Here is a 26,043-nt window from a genome sequence, read left to right on the forward strand (position 1 = left end):
GAACAGCTCAGACTCCCACACCCCTTCCCTCCTTAGCAGCGGGGTAGGTGGTCTGCGGAATGTCACCAGGGAGGCAGGGCTCGGGACCAGCATGACAAAAAAAAAAGGCTGAGCCTAGACCAGGGGCCCAGACAGGCTCAGGGGCACAGGAAACATCCGGGGTCTTGTCCTCATGTGTAGAAGCTCTAGGATTGCTTCTAGGGTCGGAAGCTTCCCTGGAATCCCTACAAGATTCAGGGCAGAGTCCAGTCTGGAGACAGGGCTGCCCAGCCAAAGCCAACCTCTGGAGCAGGTTGGAAGCTTCTGACTGAGGTTGGGGAAGTGGCCCCAGGCTCCCTGACCCTCTGCCCTGCAGTGCCCTCTGCTGCCGCCAAAAGGCAGGCACAGCTGGGCTTCCAGGGAGGCGAAGCGGCCTGAGGGCAGGGAGGGGAGGGGCACAGAGGTGACCCCAGCGCAGGGACCGTTTCTTCCCAACGGATCAGAAGGCTGGGAGGACGGGGACCCAGCCTGAGTCTTCCCTGTCCCCCCACAGGTCCAGGTCCTCCTCTACTACCTGCAGCACCCCCCCATTTCCTTCGCAGAACTGAAGCGGAACACACTGTACTTCTCTACCGATGTGTAGCCCAAGGTGGGATCAGCTGTGGGGGCGGCCCAAGCCAGCCCCTCCAGCCGGGGGACCCAACACAGACTTGAAAGACTACAATAGAAAACTCCCAAACCCAGCACTCCAGACTCCAAGGGACACAGATTTCCAAGAACTGGAATATGTGCATCTTTCGTGCCACCTTGTACAAAGCCAGCTGACCCAGCCCCCAGCCTCACCACCATGCCCCGGGCCCTGCCCTCTGTACCTCTAGTTGTGTCTAATGCCCCGTGCTGTTCAGGAATTGTTTTATGTCTATTTGTCATGCAGAAATGGTAGTGACCGACCCAGTATGGGCATACAGACAGCCTGCTTTGTTCTTTCATTTCCTCCAACACTTTCTTTCCTCCTGAGTCCAGTCCAAGGGCTTTTATTTTGCGCTCTGTAACCACTGCCAGCTTATCCTCTCTTGGCCCTGCTCTCAGATTGCAGTCTCCTGGCAGCCTCTCCTCGGGTTTCCTCCACCCTCTACTTCCTCCCAGCCTGCCCACATGCATGTGCAGCCTTGGTTTTTGCTCCATCACTTTGAAAGTTGAGGAGACCCCGGGTGGCGGTGGCGGTGGTGGCTTGTCAAAGGCTGCCGCTTGCTGCCCCCTGCCCCCAGCCCTTTCCTTGTCCTCTACCTGTGGAAGCACACCTGCTTTGCCTTGCTGCCTGTGCAAATGTTGGACAAGGGGACAGACTCACACTAATCCTCAGCTTAGCACAGAGCTGGAGAGCAGATTGCTGGAATTTTCCACCTGACAATCTCCATTTCTGGGGTTTATCTGTTCTGTCTCCTGCCTACTTTCACTGAGGCATCTTTCACTGTTTCTTCTGCTTTTCAGTTCCTTTTCCCCTGGTGTTCTATTTCCTTTGAGCGTAGAGACTCAGAAGTGACCCAATATTAAGAGAGCCAGAGGGTCAGGAATCAGGGGAGGTGGGAGGCGGGCCACTGAGGAAACAAGACAGGTTGAACATTCGGAGGGGTGCCATGTAGCACCAGGTGCCCCGAGTTGGGGGGAAGTGGCTCTCAGCAACAAGGAATTATAGTGGCTTTTGTAGTGGAGCCAGGTCTCTAGGGGGGCAACTAATATGGCTGAAGCAGGTATCTAGAAACACGCAGGCTCCATCCAGGAGGCAGTCCTTCCTGGCGCCTCTCGTACCTTGCGGTACCTTTGCCTTAGATTTTACACATCCTCCACAGCCAAGCACTGCCACAGGGCAGCCCCCGAGGCCGTGTGTCCCCCAGGGCCTAGGAAACACAGGCAGGGTCCAGGTCCAGCAGTAGCCAGTCATCCTGGTGCTGCCTCCCCACCCACCCACAGCTTCTAGATGCAGCCTTTTGGGTGAACTCTAGGCAACTCCAGAAGTGGGGAGGAATGAGGAGTCATGGGCAGCTGCCTCTTTTGGGACTGGGATTTGCTGGGGACTTTCATTGTTGACTATCTTCCCCAGAGCAGAGGATCAGCAGGTTCTGTTCCCAGCTCGGAGACCCCTTTCTCCACACTGAAAGGACTGAGAGGTATCTCCTCCCACCTGAGCAGTAGCTGCCAGCATGTGGCAGGTGGCTTCGGAGAACACTCCTAGGCTTGAGCTGTAGTACACGGCTCTCTGGCTCCATGTGGCAGAGAAGTAGAGAACGGTTCCCTTAGATTGTGCTCAGGGCGGAGTTTTAAAGAAGGGTTCGCTGGACCTAAAGGTAGAACGTTTGCTCAGTGAGAGGCAGGGAGGGCCCTTTCTGATCTTGTTTACACCTGTGGCCCAATCTTGGGCAGAACGGTACACATTCTGTGCACATCAGAGGAAAGAAATGCCTAACAGGAGGGAAATACATAGCTGCCTGTTAGCGGTTCAGCGAGGAGCCCTGCTCCCTGGGACAGGAGATGGAGAAAGAACACCATTTGAGTCTAAAGATCCCAGCTTGTGACCATCCCAGGAGTCTCTGCACTCAGGAGTTGGTGTATGGCATGGAAGGCTTCTGCTTCCAAAAGCCATTAATCAATGGTAATGAACTGGAGGACCAGTTAGAGCTAGTTACAGCCAAAAAAATGGGTGCCTCCCACTTCCCTGAAACAAGAGACATTTGCTTCTCAGCATCAGGTAGCCACCACACCCCCCAAACTTGCTTAAGCAACTTGAGAACCGGAGGAAGGCTGCAGGGGCTGAGGAATGCAAAAGGCTCAGAATATTTATAAATTCCACCCCCAGGGTGGGGAGGGGCAGGTACCAGACATGGACTAAGTTGCATCAAGGAAGTAGCCCATGGGTTCTCCTGAGAGTCAGGGACCGTGCAGCCCAGAATCCCCAGCCACTGTGCCCAGCCGGGCAGCCTGTGCCAACAGGAGCCCAGCTGACAGGCTGCAGGAATCCCAGTATGCCCATCCCTGCTGGCAATGGCTGTGGGCGGCCAGTTTTTGCTGATACAGGTAGGATGGGAACCTTCATTAATATTTCACTTTAATTAAGTTGGTAAGGATATATTTTTTTTGGTCTATGTTCTGTTTCAACTTATGTAGATTATTATAAATTGATGTAAACCACGTGAGAGGAAAATGTTAATAAAAAAAATGCAAAGCCCCAACATTTGCACACAACCCAGCCCTGTGGTGTGGACATTTGTATACTCAGTAGTCCAGGGAAGACCACCAATCTAAACATTTTAACTCCTCCAGCTGCATCCAGATGGGAGCTCCCAGGAATCTGTGCATCTAGTCAACTTCCCTTGAGCTTCCCTTCAGCCTACAGGGACTGTGGCACCTTGGGGGGAGGTGAGCCCAGCCCCCTCTGTGTGCTTCACAGAGGTCTCAGGTCAGTCACTAACCAATTCCTTTCATGAAGGATAAAGGCCCCAACAACCTGGACATCAGTGTGCCTCCAATAGATGGCAGAAAGTTGTCCATCCCAGGGGAGTTTTCTTATTTTATGTAAACTCTTCTCTACCTTTTCCTTGGAAGTGGGCGTCTTTGGGGCAGCCTTTTGGCCTAGTCTGATTGTTGGAGAGGCTGGATCCTCTAGGGGGCCCTGCCTCCCTTTAGGAGAGCCAGTAGGGTTAATATAGGTTCCTACCAGCCTAAGCCATTGGACACTGTTTATTCTGGAGATCAGCAACAGATGTCTCTGAAAATTGGTGTTTGGTTTATGAGCTCATACTGACTCCTTAGCCATCTAAAACAGGAAACTATTCATCTCCTTTCTTGATTGAATAGTCAATGTGGACAATGCTTGGCTTATTGAAGTGATGGCTACTGACAGCCTAGGGCTCATCTGTCCAAGGCGGTCATGAAAGCAGCATTTCTTGTCCTCATTTGGCATATCTGACCCTACTTTCTGGACCGGCTGGTAGAAGATGCCAGGTATCACAGCTGCCAGGTAGGAGTGTCTGTTCTTGCTCTCAAAATGCTTATAGGTGACATATTTAGGGACTGTATAGGAAACACTCTTTTGTTCCCAGACCTCTGAGGATACTCCAGCTGGCCTAGGGGCAATGAAATCTCACACCTGTGAGACTGGACGGGAAATTATATAGAATTCACCACATAAGGACAGGAATGCGCTGGCTCACACTCATTGCAAAGGAAACAGCATGCATACCCAGAGGAAGGTGTTGCCAACTGAGTTGGACATTATCACTCATGTACACACTCACACTTAGGGCATCTGGACACGTCAGCTGAGTGAATTCTGGTTAAGGGTGGCTGAGCTAGAAGACACCAGAAGGGGGGGAAAGAAAGCAAAGAAAAAAGAAAAGATGAAGTTAGCGTGCAGTAGAAAACAGGAGGCGTTACTGCTGGCCGAAGGCGGCTGGAATTATACAGCCCCACAAAGCCTACCTGCCTGCCCCCAAGTGGCAGAGCCTGAGCTCATCACCTTCATGTCATCACTGAAGCACCAGAGTAAAGAAGGTCTCAGGGCAGATCCAAAAGCCTATTTTCTTTTGCCCCAGGGCACACAATTAGGATGAGCTTCTGTTGTCAGAAAAAGGCCACTAGATCAAATAAAAAAAAATAAGATGTTAAAATACATCTGTAGTATGTGTTTTACAAAAATACATAACCTGATACCAGAGAATGAGCGTGGTGGTGAACAGCCGATCTTCACCAGCAGCTGCTGTGACTTAGCAGGACCACAGCGGGACCCTGCGCACGTTGTGTCCTTGAGCTGGGCCTGGTCCAGCGGTCAGAGCCTAAAACCAACATGGCTCAGACTGCTGGCCTTCCCACCAGACGGCCCGTGGGGTTTTTAGAAGAGGCCAGGGCTTATGCGTGGAATTCCGATGCATCCTGGGCCACGGCTAGGCTGGGCTTCCTGGAGGGCAGGCCCTGGCTGAAGTAACAAACTCAGAAAACACTCCTCTGCAAGCCCTGAGAATCAAATGTACCCAGACGCTCAGGTGCTTTCTCAACCTCTGGGCTACCTGGCACCATTTTTGGGAATTGTGAAATTTGAAAATAAAAATAAACCACCTTTTATTTATTCATTCATTTTATGGTATGAACGGCCTTTATTATTTATAATGGGAAGTGGAAGAGGAGGGGACAAGACAACTCCGGCTCCAGGGGCAGAACCAAAGACTCACTCTGTCATTATCCCCCCCTCACCACCCCAAAACTAACCAACCTTTTAAACTGTAATATAATTTTTTTAAACAAAGACAACACTAAACATAATGACAAAATGGGAGAGAAGGTGTAAATTCGCCGTGCCCTGCCCTCGTGTGAGATGGATGACTGCCTGGAGCTCCGAACTTCCTGGTGTACGTCCAGTCGCCTCTGTTCCCAGCACCAAACAACCAGAGGGCCAGCTGTGGTCAGGACTGAGCTTTGGGGAGCTTAATTCCTACAAGTCAACACACTGACTCCTGATCTGCCCGAGAGAGAGAGGCTGCCATGGCACATCCCCCACTAGGCGTGGCTAGAACCTAGGAGCAGACAGTATGGCCACTCAGAGGCTGGGGGCAGAAAGCAGCCAGGTGGCTCCCTCACCACACCAACTACACGAGGGAAAACAAAGGTCTTCGGTCTCGGAAGCAAGTGCCTCGGAGTGGTACAGAAACTGCCCTCCACGGAACAGCTCTAATCTTGGGCTGGCACTGTCCTTCCCTGGAGGCAATAACTCTCACCGTAGGTAATAATCAATCGCAGCAGAGAAAGCAGCAAAACCTCCACAACCAATGACCCCGGCCTTTAAGCCCGCTGTAAAGCAAACAGAAATGGCGTTACGTGTAGTGACGAACACAGGCCGCATTCAGGAGTGTGCCTGCCCCATGAATGCAAGAAACTGTGGAAGCATTCGAAGTCATTCAACAAACCCATCAGATCCACAAGACTTCAACGAGCTGTGTATACAATCTACTCTAGTGTGCTTTATATAAGTGTGCATTTGGCTTTTCTCACTCCAAAGAATGACTATTTGCAGCTTCATGAAATAGCCCCTCACAGGCAGGAAACTGGTTAAGAGAACCAGCCCTTGGAAGCAAGTGAAAGCACACAGCCTGTTACCCTGATTTGTTTATGAAATAAATTCTTGGGAAGGTGATCAAAGCAGTCCCAGAGGGAGCCAGGCTTCTCAGAGTCCCTGACAAAGCGGAGCGATGGGAAGACCAGAGGAAAAGCTACTCTATAAATCACAAATGGCTGTCAGAGGAGCAAAAGCAGCTTTTAAGGACAGCAAATCATCCTGCCTCTCAGAGAATGAGAAAGCAGGCTATTTGGGTAAATCAGGGCACGGCACAGGGGAGAGTGGCCCAGCAATGGACACTGTGCAGAGTCCAGACACTGACACCCCATATCACACTCTTGACGGGCACGCCAACAGGGAGAAGTGCAGGGGACTGGTTTCTTTGTTGTTTACGGCTGACAACCTGACATTTGGCTTTCCACGGGTAGGAGTCTAAGAATCTTCAACGTGAAAAGACATGACTGTATAATTTACATACAATATTAAAACTGACAATTGTACAGTATTAACAAAAATGTCTTAGCTACTTGAAATGCACAGAGCTGCGAGTTCAGCGCGGCCTGCCGTTTGGAATAAGTGGGCTCTCGGGAGCTGAGTGAGACCTAGCCATGCTTCCGTACTTATCCTGCAGAGCAACACATTCCAGGAATTACTGGGAGGAAGTTCTTCCCGTCTTTTCAACGTGAGCCCAGTTCCAAGATCTAGATCCTTCTGTGAATCTCAGCCATGGGTGATTTTGTCCCCTGGGGGAAATCTGGCAATGTCTAGAGACACTTTCAGTGGTCAACTAAGGGATGCTACTAGAATCTAGTGGGTAGAGACCAGGGTTGCTGCTAAACATCCCACAATGCAAAGGACAGCCCTACTCTCCCTCCAGCAAAGATTTACATGTCCAAGATGTCAATAGTGCCAAAGATGAAAAATCGTGACCTAGACGCTAGAAGTTTCCAAAATGAAGTTAATACAAAAGTAAATGTGATTTACTTCTCAGAGGGAAGAATATCAAGTGTCCACATATGCCTTGGGCTGTCCCTGAAACACTCATACATTTGGAAATGTTAACTACAGCATGTTGTCCGAAGCCACAAAGAAAACCATGTGAGAGTTGTTTACTAACCTCTGAAACCAATGGCTCCTCCAGTGATGCAGCCACTAATGACACTGTTCTTCCAATCTGATTTTCCCCGGTACTGTGGGTGGAGAAGTGCAGTTTAGAGCCAAAGAAACAAGCCAGACAAGATGATTAAGGGGGAAAAAACACAGCGTTTCTAGCTGGCCAAATTAGTCCCTCCCCAAAGGAAACCTAATCTTCTTTGCTTTCAAAAGTACAGTTCCTAATTTGAATGTGTTCTTGGATGCTTCCTGAAGGTGGTATCAGAGTGCAGAAACCAAGCATACAATTTGACAAGTAATCAAAATCTCTTTGGTTCTCCAATAAGTCCCATGGTTAAAATCATTAACCAACCTCTGGGGTGCCTGGGTGGCTCAATTGGTTAAGCATTGGACTCTTGATTTGGGGTCAGGTCATCATCTCACAGTTCATGAGACTGAGCCCAGCATCTCAATCTTGGGATTCTCACTCTCTATGCCTCCCTCTCTCACACTCTCTCTCCCTCAAAAATAAATTAATTAAAAAAACAACTTAGGGGTGCCTGAGTGGCTCAGTCAGTTAAGTGTCTGACTTCGGCTCAGGTCATGATCTCACAGTTCATGAGTTTGAGCCCCGCATCAGACTCTGTGCTGACATCTGAGCCTGGAGGCTGAAGCCTGCTTCAGATTCTGTGTCTCCTTCTCTCTCTGCTCCTCCCTGGCTCATGCTCTGTCTCTCATTCTCTCTGTCAAAAATAAATAAAAACATTATAAAAAAAATTTTTTTAATTTAAAAAATAAAATCATTAGGGGCACCTGGGTGGCTCAGTCGGCTAAGCTTCTGATTTTTGCTTGGGCCATGATCTCACAGCTCGTGGGTTTGAGCCCCACATCGGGCTCTGTGCTATCAGCATGGAGCCTGTTTCAGTTCCTGTCTCCCTCTCTCTCTGCTCCTCCCCAGCTTGTGCTTTCTCTCTGTCTCAAAAATAAATTAAAAAAAAAAATTTTTTTTTAAATAAAATCATTAAGCAACTTTTTTTTTTATTAATTTATTTGGAAAGAGAGACAGTGCAAGTGGGGGAGGGGCAGAGAGGGAGACAGAGAATCCCAAGCAGGCTCCGCACTACCAGCACAGAGCCCAATGCAAAGCTCAATCCCATGAACTGTGAGATCATGACCTCAGTGGAAGCCAAGTTGGAAACTTAACCAACTGAGCCACCCAGGCCCCCCAACCAACTTCTAACAGAGACATGAAAAGATGCTCAACATCATTCATCATCAGGGAAATGCAAATCAAAACTAAACGAGGTATCACCTCTCACCTGTCAGAATGGCTAAAATCTACAACACAAGAAACCACAGGTACTAGTGAGGATATGGAGAAAGGGGAACCCCCTTGCACTGTTGGTGGGAATGCAAACTGGTGCAGACACTCTGGAAAAGGGTATGGAGTTTCCTCAGAAAGTTAAAAATAGAACTGTTAGGGTGCCTGGCTGGCTCAGTGTGAATATTGACCTCAGGGTTGTGAGTTTGAGCCCCATGTTGTATGGAATTGTTGAATCACTACATTGTACACCTGAAACTAATATTACGTTGTATGTTAACTAACTAGAATTTTAAAAACTTAAAAAAATAAAATCATTAACTTCTAGCTTACAAAAAGAAGTAAAAAATAACACAATCCCAAATCATAAATGCACGAGAAGTTTACATTATGGACTAATGGAAATTCAATTTAGCGAGTACCAGACATTTCTGATCTGCTTTCTAATTAACATTCAGAGCATTTCTCTTTAGAAGTCATAATATGGCACAGGCAAGGCTTTCTCAGAAGGCAGAGACACTTACAGATTCTACCAAGCACTCAGTGCAAGAAAACATGGCGCCCACAATGGCAAAATTTTTGGCGTAGGACATCCCTCTCTGCCCCATGTCTTTAAGAACTTCTTTCGCTGTCGGCGTACGATAAGGATCCTTAGGGTCAAAGCCCACATTGGTATCAATGCCGGCAGTGAATACCCCAAATGCACCTCCCAAGACAAATCCTAAAAACAAACAGAGATGAAGATTTCTTTGGCATGTTTTCTGGGTTACCGTAATGAGGTCCTACTCGAATAGCACATTTTGGATGGCCACCAGCAAAGAGGACGCTCCCTGCTGCCCCCTCACTCCACCTTGCCACTCAAGCTCTCCACTTACCTGGTTTCCACATCACACAAGCTAAGAACTACCTTGCTGACAGCTTCTTCTTGGTCTCCCTTTGGATTTCTTCCTCCTTTCATTGTCTAACATTCCTCAAGATTCAATCTTTAACCTTTCATTCTGTCTATACTCAGACATTCAGCTGTTAACTTTGCATACCACTCCTGTGACAATGGTGACATTCATAACTGTCACTGAGTACCATGTGCCAAGTACTCTGACACTTTATTGTCACAGCTTCATTTATTCTCCACAATAGTCCCATGAGGTACATACTATTATCCTCTCCATTCTGTAGCTGAAGCAACTGAGGCTCAGGGAATAACTTCCCTAAGGTCACAAAGCTGCCAAGTGGCAAATCCTACAGTGCTGTCCCCATCTCCCTGAGCCTTCCTGAGCCTGCTGGGCATTTCCATATACATGTCCTCTCATCACATCAAGGTCAATGTTTAATGAAATCATGGGCATCTCCCGTCCAGACTTTCTTACTTATGGCTCCTTCTTTCCAGTCACTCTCACTTCAAACCTCGAGGGTATTTCTTTTCTTTTTTTTTAAAGTTTATTTATTTGAGAGAGAGAGAGTGCACGTAAGTGTGCAAGAGCAGGGGAGGGGCAGACAGAGTGGGAGAGAGAGAATCCCAAGCTGGCCCTGTGCTGTGAGCGCAGAGCCCCACTTGGGGCTCGATCCCACAAACCGTGAGATCATGACCCAAGCCCAAACCAAGAGCCAGCTGCTTAACCTACTGAGCCACCCAGGCTCCCCCTCAAGGGCATTTCTGACTGCCTCTTTGCTTTCCTCTACAACCGTACTTTCACAATTACCATCCTAGTCTAGGGCCTTTATCACTTCCACCCTGGAGCACTACAAAGACTTATTCATCATTTCAACAAATATGCAAGTGATGTATTACAGTCAGGCACAATGATGAACAAAGACCGAGGCCAGGCCTCACAGAGCTTCACTTTAGCCAATTCCCTATATGGTCTCCCGAAGCACCAGACTTTGCTTCACTACATTCAGTGCTGGGTCATCAAGTTCATCAATTACCGCCCTAATGCCTATAGGCAAAATGCCCAAATACTCAACCCCACTTGCAACTTGAAAGGACATTTCTCTTCCTCTTAGTCTACTCCCATTCTCTCAATCCTTTAAGATAACAGCTGCAATCTCACCTCCTCTTGTAGCCTTCCCCAAACCAAAAACAAAACAAAACAAAACCCCTCTCTTTGCTTTCAACTATACTTTACATCTGCAACTCTCGCCATATTTGTTTCTGGATTGTCTTTCATTCTCAATGAGATTTCAACTCCTCTGCAGATGTGGCCAACCTTTTTACAAGAGGCACACCATACATTCTCAAATCCTCAAAAGGTTTAAAAAAGAAAAAAAAAAAAAAAAAAGGAAAAAAGAAAAGGGCCAACGCCAGACGTCTTTCCCCCTTGTTCACCGCCATCTAATCACATTGGCGTCAATGGCCTTTCCGTTTTTCAGACTTCAGACTGGTTCCTACCAGACCCTTTACATTTGCTGTTCCCGTTTGTCTGCAGCACTCTTTTGCCAGGTTCGTTCTCAACATTCTTGTTTCTCTATATATTAAAATGTTAGCTTCATGAGAACCAGGCTCTTGTCTTGTCTCCCCCTGTCCCTCCACTACCAAGCATGTGATAGTTGCTTATGACAATTTGTTGAAAGAATCCTTATTTAAAAGCGAATCAACGAATGAATGAACGAAGCCAAGCATTTTATAACCAACCTCCAGGCCCCGGCCCGAACAATACCGATTCTCTGATCCAATTTCCAGAGGCGAAAACTAACCTCAGGGCTTACAGTGGGTCTACTCGAGTTCATGGATCGAGGCAGGGGTGTAGTCAAGGTCGAGGTCCACAGGCTCCTCGCCTCCCAGGCGCGTGGTCTTCTTGGCAGAGGACCCCTCTGCCATCCAAGCCCTCAGCCTCCCAATGCTCCCCCCGCCCCCCAATCTTGCCTCACCTCCCACGCAGGCCAGCGCTGCCTTGAAGGCGCAGCTTTCCATTGCCTTCTCGATCATCTTCTGTTCCTCACTCTTGGTGGGGCTCGGGATCCCACCCAAACTACTAGGCTCCAGAAGCCGGGGCTGACGCTTGTCGCCCACCAGGTATTGCAGAAGAAGGCTGTACTGTAGCGGGGCTTCGTCGGAACCTGCCGCCTCAGGCGCGGAGCCCCCCGCACTGGGGGCAGTCGCCGCCATGACTGTAGATGCTCAAGAAACCCGGGCGTTCTTCCCGCAGCAGATTCCGCAAGCTTCCCGTTGAGGGCCTGCGCGCCTAGCCACCGTGACGCAACGGCAGATTCGCCACAACCAGCAAGACCAAGAAGCTGCGGAAGTAAAGTCCGTTCGTGCGCACCGGGCGGAAGAGATATCATGTTCCCCCAAAGCCTCTTGGGAATACTGAATCGGTCTCGTGCAGTATCCAGTGGCACTGACAAACAAGATTTAGAGTCCACAGAAAGCGCCCTCTGCTTCGGGCCTGCTGCGCGGGGGGTACCGGGATTTGTAGGCCAGGCATTTCCCAGGAAGCTTTGCGCGGGCACTCGCCTGGCGGCCTCCTCTGGAACTCTTGACCGGGTGGGGAGCGGTAGCACGCCCGAGAGGCTGCAGAGCGCCGGAGTGACGGCAGGGGACGCACGCGCCTCGCCACTGCTTTTCGAGCCTAATCATTCCTTGAAGAAGGGGGTTGTGAGAGGTAAATGATGGAAGGTGTTTTGTAAATAAGTGTGAAAGCGTGATACAAATGTATGCAATATATGTTTTGTTTGACAGTTAAACCTTTGAGGAGAGAGATAAGGGGCCCAACAAATGAGTGAACAAATGAGCTAAGCTAGCCAACTATAAGAAAAATCGGAAGGATGGTAGGAGGTGGAGGCGAATGGCTCAGCCTCAAGGCTGAGGCTGCTACTCCCTCCAGCCAGTTGTTGTCAGTGGAATTGGGGACGTAGGGCTAGCATTGCCATGGGAAGCCTGATTTATATTATGTTAAACCAATTAAAGTTTTTACCAGCTTGCAAACTCAGAATCTAAAGGTAAACTGTGAAATAGTACTATATATGAACCCAGAAAAACTTTTACAGTAGCTTTTATGGTACTAAAATAGATCCCATACTGTCGCACTGATCCAGCAGTGTATTATTTGAGTGTAATAGCTAAGAGAAACATAAATGCAAACAGAGGTGGTGAGCGTTGCCAGGCAACATAGGCAGAGATGCTTCTTTGGTACCCAGAGTGCTCTGTGCAGCCAAGCACAGCGTATGATTTGCCCTGCTTCTGTCCCCACCAGGCCACTAAATGAGCTGCTCTGAAGGTCCCGCGTGGATTCCCAGTTGTTGAATCTAATTCAGACCTCATTTTACTAGACTTCTCAACATTTGTCACTGTTGACTCCTCCCTCATTTTTTTTTTTACAGTTTATTTTTATTTATTTTGAGAGAGATAGAGAGCAAGCAGGGGAGGGACAGAGAAAGAGGGAGACAGAATCTATGTGGGGCTCGAACTCACGAACAGTGAGATCATGACCTGAGCCAAAATCAAGAGTTAGAGGCTTAACCAACTGAGCCACCCAGGTGCCCTCCCCTCCTTTAAAAAAATTTTTTTTAAAAATTATTTACTTATTTTGAGAGAGAGACAGAACATGAGCAGGGGAGGGGCAGAGAGAGAGGAAGAGAGAGAGAATCCCAAGCAGACAGGCTCTGTGCACTGTCAGTGTGGAGCCTGACTAGGGCCTTGAACTCACAAACTGTGAGATCATGACCTGAGCTGAAATCAAGAGTCAGATGCTTAACCAACTGAGCCACCCAGGCACCCCCTTTTTTTAAAAAAAGTTTTTGTTAATGTTTATTTGTTTTTGAGAGAGGGAGAGAGAGAGCATGAGCGGGGGAGGAGCAGACAGAGGAGGGGACAGAGGATCTGAAGTGGGCTCTGTCAGCACAGAGCCAGATGTGGGGCTCGAACCCATGAACCGATCGTGACCTAAGCCAAAGTCCGAGGCTTAACTGACTGGGCCACCCAGGCGCCCCTCCTCCCTCCTTTTCGGAGATTTCTCCGTATTTTTGGTGAGCACCTCTCTCTCCTAGTTTTGCTGCAGCCTCTCCAGTTGCTCAGTCTTCTTTGCAGGCACCTCTGCCTGACCTTTTCTTGTTGGTCCTCCAGGGCTTCATCCTTTATTCTCTTCTCATGCAACTCACTCCACCGGAGCAAGTCATCCTTGTGGCTTCTACTGCCATCTCTAATGCATTAATGGCTCCCAAATCTTCATCTCCAACTTAGACCTTTCTTACAAGCACAAGAACCAGACGTTTCCCATAGGCACCTCTAACTCAACACACCCTGCTAGCCACCCTTTCCTTCCAGATGAGTGAGGGGCCCAGGGCTCTGATTCATGCTGAGGTTGTAAGAGCCACAGATGGATTTGAGAGAAGTTGGGACAGCCCCACCCCCACCCCAGCCACAGGCAAGTCCCAGGCAAGGCAGCCTTGGAAAGCAAGGGATGGTTTAAATAATTAACCCATGGGGCTAATTAGAGAGCAATAATCAATCCCCAGATGAAGGGTATGCATTAGAGTTCCGGTGAGATCCAGGTCAGCACGTGGAGAAATTTCATGTGGCCAAGGCACATGAAGGAGGGAGCCTTTTACAGAACATCCTTGGCCTGGATCATAGATGGGGAGAGAACAGTTACAGACACTGATCTGGTATCTCTCTCTACCCACCCATCTCCTTCCATAGGTGGAATGGGTTTCACCTGATGGAAAACTTGAACCTCTTCAAGTATATTCTGAAAGTGAGAAGTGGTTTCCCATGTCTGTTTCCCTGGGCTGAACCTTTGCCGGTAGTCTAGGGACTTTATCTGGCCCTGGCATCATGGGGAGTCCAGCAGCCTCATATGACAGGTTGGTTCCCCACTCCAAGATGTCTGTTCTGGCCACAAGGATAGGGGGAGCATCTCAGTGGGTCAGAGAGAACAGGAGGCAGTTAAAAATGAACCCTTCATGGGAAGTGTTGTAGGGAGAGTCAGAACACTCTGAGTGTCTGAGTATCTGACTCATCACTTGAAAGGACTCTGGATGAATGGGAGGATGGTCTGGTCATATATCATACCCCAGGTGGCCAGGAGACCCCAGCTCGCCTGTAGTTCTCTCAGCGTGCCGCAGGAGCCCAAGAGTCAAAGAAATAGCACAAGTGGGATAGAATAAGGAGGTCCTAGTGGAAAGTGCATTGTGTCCTATGTGGACTTGAACTGTACATGAATTTGGTAACGGTGAGTAATCTGAATAGTCCTGTTGCTGGCAGGAGGTATGGCCACATAGATATTCTGAATAGCCAACTGATTCACTGTAGATAGTGGGTACTAGACAAGTGTCTTTCTTTTTAAACGGCCTTGGCCCATGACCTCCAAAGCCAAAGGATCTCTAGGAGCTGAGGATGGAAATATGGTGTCTGAGAAACTCATGGAAGAAGAAGATATTAATAAGAAGTGACTGGGTTGCCTGAGTGGCTCATTTGGTTAAGCATCCGACTCTTGATTTCTGCTCAGGTCATGATCTCACGGTTCATGAGTTCGAGCCCCACATCGGGCCCTGTGCTGACAGCTCAGAGCCTGGAGCCTGCTTTGGATTCTGTGTCTCTGTCTCTCTCTGCCCTTCTCCTGATCACACTCTGTCTCTCTCTATCAAAAATAAATAAAAATTAAAAAAATTTAAAGACCTAGAAGTCTGCTGGTAAACTGCTTGTGATTATGGATGACTTTGTTCTTTGCTTCTTGTGTTATTCAGTTTCCTTTTATGCATGTTAACTTTAAAAAAATAAAAAATTTTAAAACCTAAAAAAAATTAAAGAGAATCCATTCAAGTTACAAGAAAGCAAAGGATCAAAAGGACAAAGTGTTTTTTTTTAATGTTTATTTTTGAGAGAGAGAGACAGGCAGAACGTGAGCAGGGGAGGAGCAGAGAGAGAGGGAGACACAGAATCTGAAGCAGGCTCCAAGCTGTCAGCACAGAGCCCGATGCGGGACTTGAACTCATGAACCAGGAAATCATGACCTGACCCGAGGTCAAATGCTTAACCAACTAAGCCACCAAAGCACCCGAAAGCATAAGGTGTTTTTTTCTTGTAAAGTTCATACACTTTTCTCCAAATCCTAAGATATTTTGCTACCTTGTTACTTGATATTTAACATATATAGTAATACCTTTCAATATCTCAAAGTTGTGATTGAAAATCATTTATATTAAAAATGGTTTCTATCTAATCATGTGGGTTTTCAAAAGCACATTATCAAATCACCCCACTTCTTGGAAGCAGTGGTCAAGCCATGTCCTGTGAGGAACCTCCCTCTGTCCACTCCTCTAAGAGAGGCAGGATAAATTCTCTACCGTTTGGACTTTTGAAGCAAAAAGAATAACATAAACATTTCTAGAGGAGGGCTGAAAAATCAGTGTAGCTAATTTGATTGTGAATAATAATCACTGCTTTATTACTAATGGCATAAAATTTAGACTTCTGAAAAACTTTCTTTGGTGATCCTTATCTCTTGAGGTTCTAAAACTTTGAGATAACAGGGGCACCTGGGTGGCTCAATCAGTTAAACACCTGACTTTTGATTTCCACTCAGGTCATGATCTCACAGTTCCTGGGATTGAGTTCCGAGCCGGGCTTTGCCCTGACAGTGCAAAGCCTGCTTGGAATTCTCTGTCTCTCTCTGCCCCTCCGCTGCTTGCTTTCTCTCTCAAAATAAATAAATAAACATTAAAAAAAATAAGACTCTCTTTCCAGGTTGAACTCTCTTTTCTGCATTAGATAGGTGACTTCACTTGGTGGACAACGCCCCCCACCACCCCGGTTCCAGGCTCACACCCTCAAAGTTCCCACTGATCCTCTATTTAAAATTTGGTAAATTGTTCATCATGGATTGTTCCAGGCTCACACCCTCAAAGTTCCCACTGATCCTCTATTTAAAATTTGGTAAATTGCTCATCATGGATTGTTTTCTTCATAATTTTGGTTTTTAAAACATTGCATTAAAATATTATTTATCTTGGGGCACCTGGCTGGCTCAGTTGGTAGAGCATGTGACGCTTGATCTCGAGGTGGTAAATTCAAGCCCCATGTGAGGGATACAGATTGCTTAAATAAATGAATAAGTAAAAAATAAAATAAATAAACAAATTTATTTGTTTAATAAATAAAATAAAATAGTATTTCTCTTGATTATTGAGTTTTTTTGACATCCTCTTAAAGTTTGGTCTTACTCTTCACCCTTGCCCCAGCCATGGATTTCCGGAAGAGTCTGTTACCAGCAGTGGGGTGCCGGGGCCAGCTCCAGCTTATTCATAAGAACTGATTATTGAATTTTTGGGATTTCTTTTAACTGGTTATTAAGCATGGCCATAGTTCTTATTTATTTATTTATTTATTTATTTATTTATTTATTTATTTATTTATTTTGAGAGAGAGAGAGAGAGAACGAGCAGGGGAGGAGCAGAGAGAGAGGGAGAGAGAGAGAATCCCCAGCAGCCTCTGCGCTGTTAGCGCAGAGCCCGATGCAGGGGCTCAAGCTCACAAACCATGAGATCATGACCTGAGCCGAAATCAAAGAGTCAGACACTTAACTGGCTGAGCCACTCAGGACCACTAAGCATGGCCATTATTTTAAATTATATACACTTACAATTAAATCCTACTAAAAATAAAGGCAATATATACTCAGCACTCATCACTTCCTGAATATTTTACTCCACTTTCTTATTTGTTGGGGGAGGTCATGGAGAAAACGTGACTGCTGATGACCAGTGAACTGGATCCAGGCCCTCGGAGCTCCTCAGCCCCTCCTCTGGTTTTGGAATGTGGGTTCTGCTGGACGCCCTCACTCCCAGAGGCTGCTCCAAGGACACAGCCTTGAGGTAGTTCGGTGGTGTTCAGAGCAACTGGACGGCATACATGACTGAACCCAGGTGAGGCCTCTGTCTCAACTTGTAAGTGTGGCGAGTGGGCGTGGAGACCTGCACCTCATGGCTTCCCATGACTAGCCTTGTTCCCTTGCTTATTAAACTTTCCACCCAGCAGTCTGGTGGCCTGCCTCTTGCTTCGGTCTCTCCCTGCTCCCTGTGTGGGGGCCGGTTTCAGATCACACCTGGGAAGCCTTGGAGGAGCCTGTGAACCAGCCTTATCGTCTGTGCCCTTGAGGCTATTAATGCTTATTGTACCCGTGTAATAGAAATGCTCCTTAATGGGTGTCCTGCTGGCATTTCTTCTCAGCTTTGTGATCAGTGACATCATGTTGGTGGCTTGAAGTTGGCCATGATGGAAATATTTACACCATAGAAATCAGTAAATGTTGTAAGTCAAAGCTTTTCTGTGATTATTGTTCAACATCTGCCAGCATACCACTCACTACAAGCAAGCTTTGGGAACCGAGAGCACCTTCCTATTTCTGAGGAAACCGGTAAATGAGGGAAAATAAGGCAGAAAAGTAAGACATGAAGTGCTGGTAATGTGTAGGAAATTTCCAGGAAATCCTGACTGATGATTAGAAAGAGAGGGCCTCTGGGACGCCTGGCTGGCTCAGTCAGTAGAGTATGTGGCTCTTGATTTCCAGGTGGTGAGTTTGAACCCCATGTTGGATGTAGAGATTACTAATAATAATAAAAGAGAGGGCTTCTTACTTCCATGAATGTAACACCATGTTTGGTATCATTTTGGACCTGTTGTGTGGACAAGATGTGGCCCAGGAGCTCCTCTGGGGCTTTTTTTTTTTTTTTTTTAATTTTTTTTGAACGTTTATTTATTTTTGAGACAGAGAGAGACAGAGCATGAACAGGGGAGGAGCAGAGAGAGAGGGAGACACAGAATCTGAAACAGGCTCCAGGCTCCGAGCTGTCAGCACAGAGCCCGACGCAGGGCTCGAACCCACGGACCGTGAGATCATGACCTGAGCCGAAGTCGGACGCTTAACCGACCAAGCCACCCAGGCGCCCCTCCTCTGGGGCTTTTAAGTACACTTCTTGCTTTTGGTCCAAAGGCAGTACTGTAGCACCAGGGACTACCTGCACCTTCTCAGAGGATGAGCGTCAAAAAAGGCCCCTCTAAGTACGCAGTGGCTATTCAGTTCAGAAGGCTGCACAACATGATTTTTCATCAAGGGTTGCAAGAAGGGCTGGGGCAGTGCACAGCTCCATGTCCTGATACTACTTTCATGGCCAAAGGAGAAAGGCTGGAGGTCCTCTGGGTTGAGAATGAGCTTTTCTGGGAGGAGCACAGGGTGCGGCTTTGCTGGCGCCAGGGCACAGGGCAAGCGCACTTCTGTATTATTCGTTATAACCCCTGGACAGCTGATCGATCACCTGCCACTCGAGAGCACTGTTGATCTATAAGGAACACTGGCAGGCAGGCCTCCAATCAGACTAAAGAATAAGATGGGCTTGCTCAGGGGGCACCTGGGTGGCTCATTCAGTTAAGTGTCTGACTCCTAGTTTTGGCTCGGGTCATGATCTCACTGTTTCGTGAGTTTGAGCCCCGTGTACGACTCTGCTTTGACAGTGCAGAACCTGCTTGGGATTCTCTCTCTCCCCTCTCTCTCTGCCCCTCCCCCATTGTGCTGTCTCTCTCAAAATAAATAAACTTCTTAAAAAATTAAATAAATAAATGGATTGTTCAGGTGTAGGTCAAGAAGAGTTTGTAGGATTGGAAGCAGGTCTGGGATTCAGGATGCGGAGGCCAACCTGGGCTTTAGAGAAGAACTTCCATCCCTCCACCCCTACCCAGGAGAAGGGGCTTTGGCCTGGGGGTGGGGGCTCCCTGAGGTCTCAGGAGGCAGCACCAGTGTGGGGGTTGGCAGGAAACACTCTTGCCCATGAACTGGGAGCAGAAGCCAAGTAGGAGGCCTCAGAAAGCACAGAAGAGCCTGAACCTATCAGGGGAGCAGTTGTGGGGGGGGGTGGAGTTGGATCCCAAATCAGGGTCTCTGATGCCAGGGGAGCAGATCTGAGAGACAGACCAGAGAGCTCACCTAAGTGTGTGTGTGGCTTTTATTGGGCCACCACAGGTGGAAGCTTCTATGGGACTACTGGGTTCAGGTGGATCTAAATTAGAATTTATTTTCCTCCCCAAATGTAGTCTTACTGAGTTTCCCATCTAGGTGAAATGGCGATTCCATGAATTTAATTAGGATTAAACTCTTTGCATGCTGCATCCCCTAGATACCATCTGACTGTTTTTCAAATCCATCCCTTCTTTTAAAAATTAAAAAAAATTTTTTTAAATGCTTATTTATTTTTGAGAGAGAGAGAGAGAACATGAGTGGGGTAGGGGCAGAGAGAGGGAGACATGAAATCCAAAGCAGGCTCCAGGCTTTGAGCTGTCATGACGCAGGGCTCAAACCCATGAACTGTGAGAACATGACCTGAGCCAAAGTCAGATGCTGAACCAACCAAGCCACCCAGGCGCCCCAAGCACCCCCTTTTTTATTTTTTTTATTTTTTTTATTTTTTTTAAAAAAATTTTTTTTTCAACGTTTTTTATTTATTTTTGGGACAGAGAGAGACAGAGCATGAACGGGGGAGGGGCAGAGAGAGAGGGAGACACAGAATCGGAAACAGGCTCCAGGCTCCGAGCCTCAGCCCAGAGCCTGACGCGGGGCTCGAACTCACGGACCGCGAGATCGGGACCTGGCTGAAGTCGGACGCTTAACCGACTGCGCCACCCAGGCGCCCCACCCCCTTTTTTAATATCCATTGCCACGGCCATATTTTGGGCTCTAGTCGGTTTTGTTTAATAGAATTTTAGTTGTTCTTCATACCTACTACCTTGCTGTCCTCCAAAGCATCCAGAGTGATCTCTCAGCACAGAAACGTGATTAATTCCCTGCTCAGAATTCTCCATGCCAGGATAAAATCTAAACTCAAAATGTTGCTTTTATAGCTTGTGCCCAAGAAGACAAATAGGCTTCAGTCCATGTTTGCTCTCATTGGAACATTTCCATTCCCAATTGTCTGCTTTCCATACCTCTTTTGGATCTAGAAGTGATGGCTCAGAATCATTCTTAATAATTTGTGATCTGTAGTGTTTGAGAGATGAGTTCGGACTTTTTGACTGTGTGTCATTTCTTTGACTTGTGCCCTCTACTCAGTCAAGGACAACTGTTAAAAAATATTTGTTATTATTATTTCTTAATTCTTTTTGCCTTTTCCCTATGACCTACGATAGCTATGGTAAGAGCAAAGGCATCCTGTGCTGTTTCCAGTGAGAGATCCTTAGACCGTAGCCTGATTCTGGTGGGTGGTCTTAATGCTCTGGAACAAATTTCTCCCACAGCGTAATTGTTTGGAGGTTTTACTTGCTCATACCCAGCAATCCAGATTTGCTTACCATCTCTTGTGCTGTTGCTTTGGCTTTGCTTACACAAAGCTATTGGAGATCTGGCAAACAATCTGGCAGTCTGGTGGATTGCTAGGACCTACTTCAGACTCGGTTAATGAACCATCCACTTTGCGGTGTCTGCGCTAGGGTCACAGTGATGCCAAGTTGTGATCCTGGCTTGATCTGAAAAGTATTGGAAACGATGGAAATGTGCATAATGTTTTTCTAGCACCTTACGCTTCCAACTCAGGAAAGCGTTAGGAGGCTTCAGGAACTAGAGGCCTCCTCCTGCTTTGCTGGGAGATGAAATGAACAGTGAAAAGAAATACAATGGTGACTTCCCGAAGTTACCTACGAAGTTGGTGCGAGATCATGACCTGAGCCGAAGTCAGATGCTTACCCAACTGAGCCACCCACGCTCCCAAAAGACCAGCCTTTTTTAAAAGGGACAGATAAAACATGTAAAAGCTGTGATACAGCATTCATCTACAGGTGAAATCTTTTAAAGGAAACTCACAATTAGGGGCGCCTGGGTGGCTCAGTGGTTAAGTGTCTGACTTCGGCTCAGGTCATGATCTCACAGTTTGTGGGTTCAAGCCCTACATCGGGCTCTGTGCTGACAGCTTAGAGCCTGGAGCCTGCTTCGGATTCTGTGTCTCCCTCTCTCTCTGCCCCTCCCCCGCTTATACCTTTTTTTGGTATAAGACCTTTTTTCTCTTTCATTCTGAGATGTCCTGATGTGCTTTATTTGTGTGTGTGTGTGTGTGTGTGTGTGTGTATTTAAGTTTATTTATTTATTTTGAGAGAAAGAGAGAGAACGAGCAGGGGAGGAGCAGGGAGAAAGGGAGAGAGAAAATCCCATGCAGGCTCCTTGCTGTCAGTGCAGAGCCCGATGCGGGGCTCAAACCCATGAACTGTGAGATCCTGACCAGAGCCAAAGTCGAGTCGGCTACCCAACCAAGTAAGCCACCCAGGCGCCCCTGTCCTGATGTACTTTCATATTTTTTTCTCCACTTATAGTATCTTACCTTTTTTTTTAAAATTTTTTCTTTATTTTTGAGAAAGAGAGAGAGAGAGACCGGGAGAGGAGCAGAGAGAGAGGGAGACAGAAGATCCTAAGCAGGCTCTCTACACTGACAGCAGAGAGCACCAGGCAGGGCTTCAACCCACAAACCGTGAGATCATGACCTGAGCTGAAGTCGAATGCTTAACCAACTGAACCACCCAGGTGGCCCTAGTATCTTATCTTTTGAATAAGTCCTTATTTGAAAATTTAAAAAGTTTTTTTTCTTGGGCTTAAAATAATAACCCTCTGGATTTTTCTCACACCTATTTCCAGTCCTTCAATTTCCTTCCCCAAGCAACCTGTTACTATTTCTTAAATGTCTTTCCAAATGTATTTCATCCACATATAAGCATATTTGTGTGTGCATATGTGTATTTTTCTCCACTTAAAAATCTGTGGGTGGTAGCTTCATATTTCCTACCTAGTGTGCACCTTACTTTCTCTCATGCTACATTTTAGAGATATTTCATGTTAGTGTATGTGATGGTTAATTTTATGTGTCCACTTGATTGTCATTGTCTTATATTGTTATAAATATGTGTGGATACATATATGTTTGGCAAACATCTTTATTTATTACCTCTCTTATTCACTTATAATGTAACCTAAGCTGTGTTTAAGTATTAGGGCGCCTGGGTGGCTCAGTCGGTTGAGCGTCCGACTTTGGCTCAGGTCATGATCTCATGGTTCATGAGTTTGAGCCCCGCATCAGGCTCTGTGGTGACAGCTCACGGCCTGGATCCTGCTTCAGGTTCTGTGTCTCCTCTCTCTGCCCCTCCCCCACTCATGCCCTCTCTCTTTCTCTCTTTCAAAAATAAATAAGCGTTAAAAAAAAGATATATTTAAGTATTGTTAATTTAAAATTATTGTATTCAAGTTACTAGATAAGGAGAGGAGTAAATGTCTGTCACTCAAGAACTTTACCTCTTATGGGGAAGAGGTTAGTGTGTTTTTATTTATACACAGGATATTTGTATCATGTTAGGTGGAATTATGATCTTGTCATTGTCTTCTTTGAAGAGTAAGCATGGTTTAAGGAGACGCTTATGGGTGCCAGGTTGACAAAGGGTTGACTTGTGATGTTTGATTTTATGTATCAACTTGACTGGGATGCGGGTACCCAGATATTTGGTTAAACACCATTATGGATGTGTCTGTGAGGGTGTGTCTGGATGAGATTTACATGCGAATCAGGAGATTGTCCTCCCCCATGTGTGTCTTGTTTAATTGGATGAAGGCCTGAACAGAATAAAAAAGTGAGGTAAGGGAGAATTTGTTCTCTCTGCCTGTCTTCACGCTGGGACACAAGTCTTCTCCACCTTTGGGCTCAGACTAGAACTCACACCCTCACCTCTCCTAGTTCTCAGGCCTCTGGAGTCAAACTGGAACTCTGCTATCAACTCTCCTGGGTCCAGCTTGCGGAGTGCAGATATGGACTTCTCAGCCTCCCTAATCATGTGAACCAATTCCTTATAATAAATCACTGTATATATTGGTTCTATTTCTCTGGATAATATGGACTAATACAGCATACATTGAGTTTTCCTTAATCCTTTTCAATGACCAGATTGTAGTTCAAATAATGAATGTGCTATGATTTAATCATTTTTGTTGCTGCACAGTTAAGCTCTTTCCAGTTTTGCAGTTTTTTTTTCTGATTTCACCAGTGGATCAGTAAATATCTGTCCACATACATCTTTGTGCACATATGCTACTAGACCCAAAGATCAAGGAACGTGGTCTTGATGAATCTTAAAGGTGACATGTATGTGTGTACATAGATGTGTGTGTGTATAACACATATATGTCAGTACATGTTTTGTATGGCATCATGTGCCTTAGAATGCAATTTCTCAAAAGGGAAATTCTGTAAATGTGTATGTTCCATACAATGTTAGGCAGGCACGTTGTGGTTCCCTAATACATATTTTAATACAATAATAATTTTCAGAATAGCCCGTCAACTCATATAATATGACTAGCTAAGTACCAGTAGGGACATTATCTTTAAGTGGGTCTCTTGAACTGCATAAGCAGAGAGAGTGCTTTTCACAAGTCAAAGGATGTTGGCTATTCTTTACAGGAAGCCAAATGAGTCTCCTTGGGCTTCTTCTTGTAACAAACACCCACTAGAATTATGATTTTGGAATCATTTCCATTGCAAATCCTCTCTTTCCACACCCCTTTAAAAGGCAGCTGTGATATTTGGCTTCTAACCAAGGCCTGCTGCACCAACAATTCTCTAAATTTTATTTATATTTCATGTGCAGTATGCTCAAACTCTCACTTTCCCAGGTGCCAGATGCTGGTTTGGATATACTCCAGTGGAAAGTGCTTTCCTGTGAAATAATAAAAGTAAAAGGCTGAACAAGCTGCCTCTTTATATCAGACTTGCACCTAGTGGACCTAAGTTAAGTATGCTAATAATGACTTCACTCTTTTCCCAACTTTGTGATCCCCCGAATTCCCACTTCACCTACCTCTACACCTTTGCTTCCATAGGATATAAATGCTTATTTGTAGTCCTTTTATATCTCTTCAGTGTTCATTTGAAAATGTCAGAACGTAGGATCTATCTGTCTCACGTGATTTCAGTGGTGCCTAATTTGATCCACTGATGGGTATTTCAAATATGACTTTCAGGATTTTTCCCTTTTTAAAAAGTAATCTCTATGTCCAACGTGGGACTTGACTGACATCAAAAGTCTCAGGTTCTCTCAACTGAGCCTTCTAGTCACCCCTGCTTTCAGGATTAAAATAAATTTTTTAATGTTTATTTTTGAGAGAGAGACAGACAGACAAACAGAGTGTGAGCAGGGGAAGGGCAGAGAGAACAGGAGACACAGAATCTGAAGCAGGTTCCAGGCTCTGAGCTGTCAGCACAGAGCCTGATGCGGGGCTTGAACTCACAAGCCATGAGATCCTGACCTGAGCCGAAGTTGGACGCTTAACCGACTGAGCCACCCAGATGCCCCTCCTTTCAGGATTAAAAAAATTTTTTTTAATGTTTTTATTTTATTTTTGAGAGAGAGAGAGACACACACACACACAGTGAGATCAGGGGAGGGGCAGAGAAAGATGGAGACAGAATCTGAAGCAGGCTCCAGACTCTGAGCTGTCAGTGCAGAGCCCAATGTGGGGCTCGAACTCACAGACTGCAAGATCATGACCTGAGCTGAAGTTGGGCGCCCAACTGACTGAGCCACCCAGGCACCCCCAGGATTTTTAAAGATATCTAATAACTTAATGTCTGTTATGTTCATAGCTTTAATATATTTTCAGTAAAAAGTGATGTTTCCTTTGTGTTTTATTGTAAGTCTGCCCCTGCAGTGGCACGGAATTTTGGCATGACACTTTAAGACTTAACTCAGAATTTCCTTTTTGTGATAGGAATCTTGCTTGTTTAAAGGCAGTCTTCAATCCACAGATCATTCTTATGAAGTGAGCAGATATATTAGGTGGATACTAAGAAAGCAGGTGTAAGTTTCAGGATTGCCAATCCACTCTAGGCTCCCACCTCCACCTCTTTCATCAGTTTGTGTGGTTAACATTTCACTGAGCTGAAAAACGACAATTCCTTGTTCTAGCCTAGACAAATTGAGAACCTTAGGCATGAAAATTTGTGCCAAAATCTTGCGATGATATTGAGGTTTAAATTAACTCTTGCAAAGTGTGCTATGATGTGTGTGTGTGTCTGTATGTTTGTGTGGGTGGAAAGCCGCTATAAAGTAGAAATACTTTGCTTGCCTGCCAGTATCTCTTCACATACTGGGCTCTGGCGGATCTCGTTTTTTCACTCTTTCCATTAGATGGCGCTAGATGCCCAAGAAATAACCTCCAAAGGCAGGGTGGAGGGCGGTGAGAGGGGCGTCTTTTCCTTTCACTGGGTTGCTGGTAGCTGAGCACACACACAACTGAAGGTCCTCTTCTATTGCAGGTTGGCACGGTATGCATTTTATTTTTTCGTGTGTATGGGGGGGGCGGGCGGGAAGGCTTGCCACAGACCACCTGTTCAATCCAAGCATAGGGTAGCATCTTGCCAGCTGGCAATAAATAAATAAATAAATAAATAATTCCTAGAATTTGTCTTAACTATCAACAGACTTGATAGAAAGTATAGAACCGATTCAGGAGTGCAGCCAGCATGGATTTAAAGCTGCTGCGGCATCTGTTTCATACACTTGCCGAGATGGAAGAGAGCCACTCACTGCGACCTG

At 46.4% G+C, this 26,043-nt stretch overlaps 2 protein-coding genes across 8 annotated transcripts in view; one reads left to right on the plus strand and one right to left on the minus strand.

Annotated features, from left to right (window-relative positions):
* ABR (ABR activator of RhoGEF and GTPase) overlaps positions 1 to 3,219 on the plus strand; it is a 183,588-nt gene extending 180,369 nt beyond the window's left edge. For all 7 annotated transcript variants that reach the window (XM_058702890.1, XM_058702891.1, XM_058702894.1 and 4 more), the window contains one exon: positions 533 to 3,219. In XM_058702890.1, coding sequence (XP_058558873.1) covers positions 533 to 622 — 90 coding nt within the window. In that variant the 3' untranslated portion in view covers positions 623 to 3,219. The remainder of the gene's footprint in view (positions 1 to 532) is intronic.
* A 1,866-nt stretch (positions 3,220 to 5,085) lies between these two features.
* On the minus strand, positions 5,086 to 11,716 carry TIMM22 (translocase of inner mitochondrial membrane 22). The gene is made up of 4 exons (XM_058702897.1): positions 11,364 to 11,716; positions 9,020 to 9,216; positions 7,200 to 7,272; positions 5,086 to 5,817 (listed from the first exon to the last, which is right to left on the minus strand). Exons 1-4 carry the CDS (start codon positions 11,599 to 11,601, stop codon positions 5,741 to 5,743), a joined length of 585 nt encoding a protein of 194 aa, XP_058558880.1. The 5' UTR covers positions 11,602 to 11,716; the 3' UTR covers positions 5,086 to 5,740.
* Between the last annotated feature and the right edge of the window lie 14,327 nt (positions 11,717 to 26,043).

This window comes from Neofelis nebulosa, chromosome 16 (genome assembly GCF_028018385.1).
Source record: "Neofelis nebulosa isolate mNeoNeb1 chromosome 16, mNeoNeb1.pri, whole genome shotgun sequence".
NCBI classification, from domain to species: Eukaryota; Metazoa; Chordata; class Mammalia; order Carnivora; family Felidae; genus Neofelis; species Neofelis nebulosa.